The 12792-nt window shown below is 42.0% G+C and overlaps 1 protein-coding gene across 4 annotated transcripts in view; it reads right to left on the reverse strand.

The window, feature by feature from the left end:
• The window catches only part of TBC1D15 (TBC1 domain family member 15), a 35836-nt gene extending 24571 nt beyond the window's left edge, over positions 1 to 11265 (reverse strand). For 3 of the 4 annotated variants that reach the window (XM_071423416.1, XM_071423417.1, XM_071423415.1), the window contains exons 1-2: positions 11155 to 11265; positions 200 to 298 (exon numbers count right to left, since the gene is read on the reverse strand). In XM_071423416.1, the coding sequence (XP_071279517.1) occupies positions 200 to 298; positions 11155 to 11178 (123 nt within the window). In that variant the 5' untranslated portion in view covers positions 11179 to 11265. Of the gene's footprint in view, positions 1 to 199; positions 299 to 10428; positions 10448 to 11154 lie in introns of those variants that run through there. The other variant, XM_071423418.1, reaches the window with a different exon arrangement.
• Between the last annotated feature and the right edge of the window lie 1527 nt (positions 11266 to 12792).

A 12792-nucleotide genomic window follows, 5' to 3' on the forward strand; every position in this document is an offset into this window, starting at 1 on the left:
TGTATTTATTGCCATATATAGTCCCCGTGTGACTACGTTAAAACTTACATATACATATAGATGATGACATTGTCAAACACAATGTGATGTTTGTTCGTGTACAAAATCCTAGACTTTAAAAAGGCATTTAAGATTTGCCAAACTTGTTATGTGTTTTGCCAACAAATACAAAAGTTCAGTAAGTGTATTATGTACATACCTTTTCTATGACACGCAGTATTCCTGCTATTAAGTTGTCCTGGTCATCATTTTTTCCACAGGAGGAGTGAATGAAAACTCCTTCTTGCTCATATACAACCTATAAAAAATGAGTAATAAACTTTAAAAAACAATGTTTTTAAATCCTTAAAATTGTTTATCCCCCTATGGTACTCATTATCATTTTGATTTGCTGAGAGAAGTCGAAATAAACACTTATATCTTGTTAGGGATTTTGTTACAAAGAGTCCAAGATCCCAGTCTTTCACTTACCTAAATCAAGAAACAATAGGAAATGGAACTGATCAAACTTACTCTCTAAGCAACATACTGACTAGTACTACTTTGTTAAAACACCACAAGAAAATTATTTTTAAATCAGCAGGTACAGGTTCAGTGAAAGTCCTATACAGCTTTTAAAACATTAAAAGGCTTTCTTAAATAGCCTGCCTTTCTGCCACCTACCATTAAGCATGTTGAAATTATAAAACTAATTTAAATTTAAAATGGACCAAAATACTGTAAAAAGATGAACTCCAGAGAAATAAAAAACTATACCCTGAAATTAAATGCAGGGCCAGTGGCAAAGATTCCATCTGAAAGGCAGAATATGTAACAGCTGGATAAGAAGGGCTTGTAGGAGTGCACACAGCCCACATAACTTTTGCATTCAAGCATTTGCAAAACCCTTCACAGTACTCTGATCATGCTCTCAAAAAAAAAAAAAAAAATTAAAAGAAAATCAAAGAACCCTTGGCTGTCAAAATTTAGCAGGCTTTTGAAAGCTACATACACATACTCTTAAAAGCTCTATAATGACTGTAAATGGGTCCTATTTTACACAAGTCTAAGAGTGAAGAGTCCCTTCAATTTTGTGAAAGTGAAATAAATCAAACAGTAACAGTAATTGTTTGAGAACCATTTTCATTTTCACACCAAGCTGCAAACACTGCCTTAAGAAACCTATTTTTAAAGGCAAAGCTTAGAAATTTTTAACTATCAGAGACAGATAATGCATTTCTTTGGTTCTAAAATATCAGGAGCTATTTTTCTCATTTATCCGCTTTCTAAAATCATTACACTTGTAGTCAGGCCAGTAAACTAAAAGGTTAGTTTTGCCTGTCCGTTTCAAAAGGTTAGGTGTGTAAGCTTAACTAGCCAGATGAGAAAACATGGCTGAAAAAGAGCCATAAAATTTACTTAATTCATCCTTTCTGTTTTAGTTTTGCTGCAATTTCTCTACCTTTAACACAAGCAAGAAATTTCAGAAGTGCTCTAGTTAAGCTGAAATATCACTTGGAAGAAATCTCTAAAGGTCACTTAGCACACTCCTGCTTGAAGGACTATTAACATCATTGCCTTTCAAATATTGGAAGTCTTCTTTCCTGTTCTCTATTACAGTTTTTTCTCTTTTCTATCAAAAAAACCCACCCTAATTACTGTCCAACATGATACAAAAGAAATAACCAGAATTCTGCAAAGAATAAAACAAAATGCAGATCATCACTGGTGCAATTATCTGTTTTCAAATTCAGTTCCGTTCAAACAAGGCAACCTTGATGTTTATTTAAATTTTACCTTCTAGCTATTTGGACCTGATCTATCATGAAAACTAGTCAGAAATATGAATCAGTCATCAACCCCTTGGACAGCTGCTCCAGGAAAAAAAAAATCTATTTGTATCAGAGTTATACTGGTAGAAGTGTACTTCTGCAAAAAATGTATCAGAAAGTATACCTTCTCAGTCTAGAAGGTACGCCATCTAATAACTGGTTTTATTATTCTTCTGTCCATTAATCTCTCAGAAGGACAAACACTTCCTTTCATGGAAAAAGAAAATGTGTTTCTAATGCCACAGTTGTCATGCAACTGAAAAATCTTACACTGCTCTTTGTAACAGCTTCAGCTCCCTGTGCCATTCTCCACCAAAAAACCCAAAGCACACGCTCAGAACTTCAGAGGGTGTCTGTAAAACAGAGGACTGGACACAAAGCACCTTATTCCCCTCATACTGTTATTTAAGAGAAAATCTTCTACAAGTTTGAAAGGCCAGAAGGCCAAGCTGCTGAGATTCTTCTTTTCCAATCGCAAGCATGATCTACTTATTTACTTTTTCCAACTGTTAACTAGAACTGTAACTAATTTGAAGAAAGAGATAGCATTATTGTACAAAAGAGTATCTAGATGTTTTTTCACAGTTAACCCCTCTGCAAAACATTTTGGGAGTTACCATATTGAATTCTTCAAAATACTGAGCCACTCTATTCAGCAGTACTTTGTAAGGTAACTCCATAAATGCATTTGAACAAACTGAGTTTGGGAATGTAATTCTATAGTGGTAGCACCTGAAAATTAGCTACATTGAGTGGCTATATTTCACACAGTGCTCTTAGCAAGCTGAAAATTCAAAAATGCTATTAGGTATTCTTACAGTACTTTACAGTAAAACATAGTTTGTTACAGATTTTTGTCTTCTGGTACTGCAACACTGACAAGCTATTCAAAATCAATTTAAAGAAGAAAAGTAATGTTAAATTACATGTACAAGTAATTAGTACTAAGGAAAGTATCAAACTGAAAGACAGTATACCAATAGTTAGATTTGAATAAAACCCCATCCATCACTACAACCACCAGTTCTGGTTGTAGTAGTAGACAACCACTACTACACTTAGTAGCTCAATCTCACACACCATGTGGCCTACAAATGTTTTTGTTCAGGGCCTCTGCAGCCCAACACTCAGGGAAACACCTGGTGAGTCAGCACACTTGGACCTCTTAAGCATTCAAGAAAACAGATTTCAAAACTAAATAATGGCTTCACACACTGACTCTTGCCTAAGCAGTAGGTTACTGCAGAACATGCAAAAAGGCAGCAGATGTTAGAGGATTACCTGAAGCATCAGTAAAATACCAAGGACTTGTGTAAGGTCTGCATGCAACAACTACATAGTGAGATCCTGCTACATATGGAGAGAGCAGAAGGAACTATATACAGGCAGGGCAAGATAACGAGACCGATGCCCCTCATTAGCTGTTGAAATAACTATAACCCCTCCAAAACCAACCCAAATCTGCTTCTGTATTACCTGTCAACCCCCTTGGCACAGGAAAGCAACTTAAGCTCCTTGAAATTTTGATAATCTTTAGCCTTTAGTGAACTAGGAAGGCCTCATTACCCACTGTGTGAAAGAATTCAAGTTTTAAAGAATATTATCTGCTCAGTTAGTCCATTATGCTTTTTGTATTACAAGACAGGAAAACACACTGCTGGCTCACCTTGGTTTTGCACTAGTCATTATTTTACATATGGGCTCCTCCATATTTCACATGGGTTCCTTTACAAAGGTAAGAAGAAGGTGGAGACAAGCTCAATCTTTTGCTGTGTTTTCATATGATTAGAGCCATCACTCTTCCCCTAAATCTACACAAAATCACTAAGCCCATCATAAAAAAAAGGATAAGTTGATGTTAATAAGTGCATACCACAGGTCACTAGATAAGTTGATGTGTCCCAAGGATTTTAATAAAATCCCAAAAGTATCCCCCACCCCAGTATTACAGCCCTTCCACCCATCCAGCTAATAAGAATTCTGTGCTCTGCAGTCTATCCACTGGTCCCTGAAACAGAACCTCAGGGAAGAAAAGCCATTTGTGTTGCTCAGACGATCGAGGCCAAAACAGCTGTCCAGCAATGACAGACCACACTACAGATTTAAACAGTGATTGTTCTGTTTTCTTCTGTACCTGTTTGCAAACATCTACTGAACTGCCCACAGAGAAGCATATGTCACAGGTTTAGATGTTATTACCTACATGAAAGCCATGTTGGTTCCACAACAAAAACACAAATAAAAAAAAAAGAAGAGCATTTATCAAAAGCACACACCAACACAACCAAAGCAAATGAAGATGTAATGTGACAGGAGCTGAACAACTTTGAAAATAACTTGATTTCAAACACATTTTAATTATATCTTGTGGCTGTACATTGGAATTACTGAAAGATTTTCAGACATTTTACTAGCTTAAAGCTAGTTCTGTGCAGACCAGATCTATCCATCCTTGGTATCCTTAAGTTCCTAGAATACTTCAAATCATAAGCATCACTTAAGGCAACTTAAGACTGCAAAAGCATTCAGCTGGCAACTTTTTTCTCTAAGAAAATCATGGAGACAGTAGGAAAAAAGTTAGTAGGATTTAAGTATCACTTTTTAATAATCCTAAAGTTTCAAGTTTGAAATAAGATGTACCCAAGAAGCTTATGAGCATAAGTCTTTCCTGTTTATCAAGTAGTCTGTGCTGGCAGCATACAAGCACAATTCACAGCATATTTATTTGTCCAGTTCTACTGAATGAAAACTAGACCCATTGCCGTTCTGTTTCAGAATCCCACCAAAAGCTGAAAGTTGATGCAAGTTTCCAAATGCTAGTGAGCCACTTTGACCTGTTTTCTTTTTTTCCATGGGTGCTACAGGGGTTAAAGGCAAATTCACAATTCATCTGATCAGTCATTGAAAGCACTGTACCACACAGAGACAACAGCTATTCCAACTCGTATCCTAAGTGAGGGTCTACAGAAACAGGGAACCACAGCAGAAAATTCAGGAAAGCTGCACAAAGCAATAGCTGCCTACCCACCCACTATTAAAAAAAAAAACAGATGGAAGCAGCAGGATGAGGCTCAGTTTACATGTCATGGCATATGCTAGTTAAGGTTCTGGAAAACTCTTCAAGTATTTATAGTCTGTGTCCAGCAAAAAATAGGTTTCTGAAGTCCCACCATTGCCCCAGTAACATTTTCTGAGAAATAAATTGTATCATTCTTAATAACATAAGGACACAGCATGGACAATGCATATCTCCATATTTCTATTGTTCTGCTTACACTGAGCAGCAAACAGGCAATGTCTGTAGCATTTTTATTGCTAAAGACATGTATGAGCAGAAGGCCTTTGGGATGCTACAGCACCAACAACAATATATGAGAGAATACAAGCAAAGTCTTGTGATTTAATGTTTGCCATTTGATAGCAATTTACAGCCCTGTGCTACCCGCTAGTGAAAGATGACAACATTGCACCCTAAGACAATGAAGTATAGACAACAAATAAAAGGAGAGCTAAGATCTGGGGCTACCACAGAACAGGATGGTCCTGCCATCCTCACCCATGTATTTTCCACCCTGCCTGTGCTGAGCACCTAAGTATTAGCTGTCACCATGTGTACTGATTGTTGTATCTCCTGTTCCTAGGTCTGTAACATACCAACAACCTGTCAAACACAGAATAGTTGACAGAAAGGAGAAGCAGTGCAACTCTCCCAGCTAGTTTGTCCCATGTTTCAGACACTTCATATTCTCACCCTGTGCTCTTGGAGAGTGTGTTCCACTCACTCCCCTTTACTGCCACCGAGTACAGCTCAAGGCCAGCACTGCTCTGCCAAAATGCCATCCAGCATCTCATAACAGACACAGTTTGAAGCTCTTACATAGTCAATGAGCCACTGCTCTGGAGTAAGTAACTAATTATGGCACTGGGTAAATACTGGTATAAACAATTTTTCAATAGCAGTTACTTCATTTTTTGCCTCATGTTAGGGAATCAGGCAGAGGACCTCACCAAGGGTTCAACAGCTGAAACAGCAAGTGGGAATGCTCATAGAAAGTGACTGAGTAGAAAAGTCTGAATGTTCTGCAAACTTCAAATTAAGGAAAAATGGCTCTGTCCACAAACGTCAACCACAGATATAGCAGCTGTGCAGCACCTTATTTTCAGATTCTGATGGAAAGGAAACAGAACAAAAAAATGTTACACTGTAAGGAAACAATTACAGGCCAATAAAATTAATTCAATTCAGAGAATGGTTGGCCTAAGTGACCTCACACCCACAAAAGAAAGCATCTTAGTTTAGAACTATGCATTAAGTAAAAAGAAATATAATTCAATATAAAAGTCTGTATTATACTGCTTGAATTTCCATCTTCCTCTTTGGAATAGCTGATGTTTGCCCAAAGCTTACTCACATATCCACTGCTAAAGTGTCACTGGCCACAGTGATGTACCTACTTCATCTAGAGTCTGTTTCCAAGGACTAGGTGCCATTAGAGTGTTCCACAAAGCATCAAGCCAACATTAACTTGATCAACATACTCTTCTGCTCCACAGAAGATATTTGCTACAATATCTGGCATTCAGCTTGTAATAAAATGCAAATCACAGAATGGTTTGGGTTGGAAGGGACCTTAAAGATCACCTAGCTGCAAGCCCCCCGCAATGGGCAGGCAACACTCCACCAGACCAGGTTACTCACAGCCCTATCCAGCCTGGTCTTGAACACCTCCAGAGATAGGGAGCAGGCAACCTCTCTGGGCAATCTGTTTCAGTGTCTCACCACAGTCTTAGCAAAGAACTTCTTCCTGATACCCAATCTAAACCTATGCTCCCCCTTCAGCTGAAGGCTATGACCCCTCATCCTATCACTACATTCCTCTGGAAAAAATTCCTCTCCAGCTCTCTTGTAAGCCCCCTTTATGTACTGGAGGTTGCTCCAGGATGTCCCTGGAGCCTTCTCTTCTCCAGACTGAAAAACCCCCAACTCTCTCAGCCTTCCTTCACAGGAGAGGTGCTCCAGCTCTCTGACCATCTTCATAGCCCTCTTTATTACATTGGATCTATGCCTATGGTGGGGACTCCAGAGATGGACACAGTGTCCACGTGGTGTCCTATGAGGGCACAGGAGAGGGGGAAAATCATCTCCCATGATCTGCTGACCACACTGCCTTTGATATAGCCCAAAACACAGTTGGCTGAGCTGCAGGTGGACATTTGAGTGATATTGAGCTCTTCACCCACAAACACCCTCACGTTTTTCTTCCCTGAGCTCATCTCAATCCATTCTCCACCCAGACTGTACTTGTGCTTGGGACTGCCCCACATTTGGCCTTGTTGAATCTTGTATGCCTTTGTTTGCTGAGCCTGTGGCTCAACTTTTTTTCCAAGAAAGTAAAATTTCACGCCTGCTAGTCTTAAAGACGCCCAATTTCTAAGTAGGGAAGGGGTGGAGAGGGACAGAATCCCACAAATGTTGCTCATGTTGTGACAAATATGAGAAAGCTCTCAACACCAGGAACTACATAAGAAAAGTTTCCTACTTGACCACAGTACATATTTCAAGCTCTGCCTCATGCTCTGAAGATTTCTTGAACCACAAGGTATTTCTGCTTCTCCTGCAACAATAGCAGGGTATCAGTGAAAATATAAGTCTGTTCAGGGTACTGAGAGCAAGAGCTTCAGGTAGTAACCCACTGGTCCTATTGTAAGCACTTCTGCAAAGAGAAATCCTTAATGAATAGAAAAAAGAAAGAAAATACAGACATTTCAGAAATATCACTGAACTGCTATACATTCAAGCATAATGAAGCCTTAAATAAATTCAACAGAGATAGTCTTCTGTTCACAAAGAAAACCCACAAAGTACAGAATAATAAAAAAGAATTATGATTGTATTCATAGTAAATTATAAAGGCTGAAAAAGATATAACAAATGTTTTAAATCAAATGCTTAATAAAGTGGCACAACAATGCACAGTACAGGAGTTTTGTGCACTCACATTTAACTAGTAGAAGGTGGAGCAAGACACTGCCTATCCCACAGAACAGATATATACCTAAAATAATTCACTGTATCTATGCCAACAAAATACCTGAAGGATGCAAAGTTAATCTTAACATACCAAATTAAAAAAAAAAAAAAAAAAACTTCCACTGCAAACACAAATCCCCTCCCCAAACATACAACACTAACACCACTATTTAGTAATAGCTGCAGTGCTCCTTGGACACTTCTAGTAGCTGAACTGGCCAGACATCTGAGCTTAGAGATAAAGCTCAGATGTTTGGCCAGTTAACACTCTGAAACTTTAACTCCAAGAGCAAGAGCACAAGCGAGTGAAAAATAACTTATCTGACAGCCTATGTGTCAATTGGTAACTTGAGAAAGATTTAATAGCCCATGTGCTGAAGATACTCTGAACTCCAAGAACATTAAAAAAGTATCATTACTGTCTTTAGATCAGCTGCAATAGTCACCTGTATACTGACAGACTGAAATTGAAGCTTGTACTTTTCCCCATACACAACTTTTTAGCTCATTTTCTAACATGGTTTTTTCTGTTATAAGGGTGAATCCAGAGTAGGTTCTCTGAATACAATAAACAAACTGCCATTTGCTAAGCAACAAAAAGAGAAAAAATGTACCAGTTTTCAAAAAGTATAATATATAAATATACCTGTTTGCATAAAGTCAAAAGCTCTGAAAACAAATGACCTTATTACCAAGTTACTTCCAGAAAAAAAACTGGCAACTCTAAGAAAGGGCAAAAAACTGAAGCTCACACTGTTCTAGGGCAGACAGTCATTTATAAAGAATGAGTCATGACTCCAGAATTCAATAGCAGTAACTTTTCCTGAACAGAGTTAACTATCCATATAGAGAAAAACATTGATAAGAACCTCATGAGAGGTTCCAGCAAGAAAAAAAAAAAATCACAGGACAAAAGTCCAAGTAAAGTAGTACATGAAATAACCACATTTATAATTCATATCCCATTATTGTATGGAGCAGAAACCAGAGACTACATGAAATAGCAGGATTCTGAATCTACTGATATTAATAAGGTCTGGGAAATAAAAATAAAAACAAACAAAACAAAAAACAAACAAAAGCTGCTTAATACACTGCCAGTGCTTTCTATGGGAACCACTTTGTGTAATACTTTGCAGAAAAGAGCACATACATTAAAATACATTACTTTCACGTGATAAGATCTGCCACATGAGAATAAAGCACTCCACAAACTAATGCCTACTGATCCTTCAGAAAGCTACCACCTGAAACACCCCATCACAACAAATTGCACAGCCAGAAGGAACACTGCAGTTACCTTATGACATCCACAGCTTGTAAAGACACTGAAGTGCAAAAGGCCTGAAGTGAGAATACTGGGTCTGTACCAACCTACACTGCATTTATTCTACCTGGAGTGAAATTTCATTAGTTTGTAAGCCCTCCCAAAATCCTGCTGGCACTTAAAGGAACAATTTGTGGTCCAATGTGCTCCCAACAGAAAACTAACCCAGACAAAAGAAAGCACAGTTGTATGTGTTATTTCAGCTTGCTAGATCTAATTACTGACAGATCAAATGAGTACAGTATCCAAGAAAGCAATAGTGCAACACACAGGTGGGGAAATACAGAGAAGGATGGAACTGCTCCTGAGAGCAGTGAAATGTCAAACCAGTCCAGCCACTTCATGAAATTTGAGAAAACACAACTGTCATTTTTCCTCTGTGTTAAAAGAGACACGGCAAAGAATGCAACTGAATTAGAAGTTGCATTAACAAGTTGCATTAGTACTGTGGACGTGGCATAACTAAAACAGTTTTGCAACATCTTAGAGATTTAATCTCAGGCAAACATGGCTCTTGGAAAGGAACAACGAATACAGAGCAAATTTACAAACAACTAATCCACAATCATTCTCGCATCTCATATAATCCATCATAATACATTGCTTTCACAAGAGACATCCTGAAGAAGATCCTGATAAAAACCTATGTGGAAAAACAAAAACAATCTGAAAAATTAAAATATTTCCCTAAAAATTAAAATATTTCCCTTCATCCAATAAACTTCCGTATTGATATTAAAATGGGTAAAACTAAAAAAGGAACTTCTCTGTATACATAAAAACTGGATGTGCATAGCTAGAAACAGCTGGGAGAGCACTATGGCTATCTTTATATTTACACACCTAACAGCAGTAAAGAACATAAAAATAAAATTGCAAAAACTCGAGCTGCATAAATTGCTTGCTCCAACAATTCTGGTTGAAACGGATCTGCTTTCAACACCTCGACGGAATTTTCGTGCTATAGCTAAGGGCACTCCTCAGCCCCCTCGGAGAAGCGCAGACGTGGCTAATTACGTGCGTTCTCTTGCGCCGAGATCAGCGGGAACTGAAACTATCATCGTCTGTCCTGGGCTGGAAAAGTGAAACCGCAGACTATCACACGCTCACTATGGCTACTACATACAATCGGACACCACACCGAGATTTTAAATACTAAATAAAGGATCCACGTGCTCGAGAACACTGCACTGCAAAGCAACGCTTTCATAAGAAAGAGTAATGAAATAAAACTATTTTTACAAAAAAATAATACGGACACAATTTGTATGTCTTGGCGGGGGCGGAGGGAAACAGTGGGTGTTGCTTGTACCTCCCCCTCCTGCGAGCTCAGTCTCTGTCAAGCAATAATGTTTCGCTCCGGAACGTTCGGCAAGAATCCGCGGCGTACAAAAATTTTTAAACTACTAAACTATGGGACTGACAAGGCTTTGTAGGCACGCCGGGGACAGGTTCCCACACACTACCAGCGCGCAGGCCGGGGGAAAGGCCGCTACCGTCCATGAGCTCCTCCGGGACACTCGGACACGTAGACGGGACAAGCCGCGTTCCTCAGCCTCAGGCGGGGAGCCAGCGCGGCCGCCCGCTGCGGAGAGCGGCCTCCAGCCACCCCGGGGCCGGGGCCGGGGCCGGGGCCGGGGCCGAGCTGCCGCGGAGGCGCGGAGCGCTGCCCGGCCGGCAGGTGCGGGAAGGGCCCGAGTCCCGCCCGAAGCCGCGACCCCCTCCGGCGCAGAGAGCCCGCGGCCGCTGCCAGCGCCCGGCGCGGCCCGCCCGAGGCCAGGACGGCACCCGGAGACGCGGCCCCGGGAGGCGACACCCGCAGGCAGGGGAAAAGGCGCCCGCCCGGCCATTCAGCGGTCCAACCCCCCCTCCCCGCAACTCCCGCCAGCTGGGGCGACCCAGCGCCGGACACGGCGCATCCCGCGGGGGGACAGGCGGGAGAGACCGGCCCCGCCGCCGCCGCCGCCGCCGCCCGCCCCCGTTACCTTGCCGCTCGGCGGCGCCGCCATGTTGCCCACGAGTGTTTATGGTGACGTCGCACTCCTCACGTGCTTCCCCGCCGCGCCACAACAAGAGCGTCACTGCTGCGAGCCGCGCATGCGCACTGCGCGGGGCCCAGGCCCGGGAAAGGCTGCGGCCCGGACGGGGAGGGAGAGCTGGGGCTGCGCTATGCCACAGGCTGCGGCCGGGATAGGGAGCGAGGGCTGGGGCTGCGCTGTGCTGTGCCAAAGGCTGCGGCCGGGACAGGGAGCGAGGGCTGGGGCTGCGCTGTGCTGTGCCAAAGGCTGCGGCCGGGACAGGGAGGGAGGGTTGGCTGCGCTGTGCCAAAGGCTGCGGCCGGGGCAGGGATCGAAGGCTGCGCTGTGCCAAAGGCTGCGGCCGGGGCAGGGATCGAGCGCTGGCTGCGCTGTGCTGTGACACAGGCTGCGGCCGGAGCAGGGATCGAGGGCTGGGGCTGCGCTGTGCTGTGCCACAGGTTGCAGCCCGGGACAGGGAGCGAGGGCTGGCTGCGCTGTGCTGTTCCCGACGGTGGCCGCGGTCCCGTCGCTCCTGTTCAATCCCTGGCACGCCCGCAGCCCTCCGGGAGGCTGCCGAGTGTCCAGCCGCGGGCCCCGCGGCGGCCGGGGCAGCAGTGACCGCTCCACAGCGCGGCCAGGAAGAAAGGGGATTGTTGTTCTTTTTATTTATTTTTTTTTCTTTTTTCCCCTCTCATCCTCCTCTCACCCTTTTTCAGAGCTCCCTGAGATTGCAATTGTAATTTGAGCGATGTTATATAGTTGATATAAAGCACACATACTCCGTCAAACTATTTTCTTTCTCTTTACGCTCCAGTCACAGAATCATAGAATAGTTTGGGTTGGAAGGGACCTTAAAGATCATCTAGTTCCAACCACCCTGCCATGGCCAGGGACACCTTCCACTGGACCAGGTTGCTCAAAGCACCATCCAACCTGGCCTTGAGCACTGCCAGGGATGGACATCCAGAACTCGTCTTTACAACTCGTCCCTGTGCCTCACCACCCACGCAGCGAAGAATTTCTCTCTAATATCTGTTCTAAACCCACCCTCTGCCTGCTTGAAGCCGTTCCCCCTTGTCTTACTGTTACATCCCCTTGCAAATAGTCTCTCTCCAGCTATCTTGCAGACCCCCTTTAGGTACTGGAAGGTGCTATAAGATCTCAATGTCACAGCACCCACAGGCACTACTAAGCTGCCCCAATATTCATATACCAGATCTTTAATGTCAGTGAAAAATACACTGCTTTCAATATGGTAGTTTTTAACACATAATGCATTCAACACATCAAGGGACAAAAGTAGATCTTAATTACAATCTCATCCATCTTAGCAAATATTCAGCTTTCATACGTGTACAGATTTATAAAGCCTGAAAGAATTCTGCAAAAGTCAATGGATTTTGATTGGTCTTCTTTATCTGGAAAAGTATATTATGTGTGGTATTACTTTTAAAAAATTGGCTTTCACGTAATATCTGAAACATAATAAAGATGGTTTTTAAGACATTGGTTATATTTCAACAATATCATAATATATTTTGAGCAAACAGTATATCCCCAAATACTGTTTATTTGAAGCAGACAAATGAGATGCGTGCAGGGAAG

The sequence above is a fragment of the Agelaius tricolor genome, unplaced genomic scaffold (genome assembly GCF_023055355.1).
Source record: "Agelaius tricolor isolate 1412-34295 unplaced genomic scaffold, bAgeTri1.0.p SCAF_3, whole genome shotgun sequence".
Lineage (NCBI taxonomy): Eukaryota > Metazoa > Chordata > Aves > Passeriformes > Icteridae > Agelaius > Agelaius tricolor.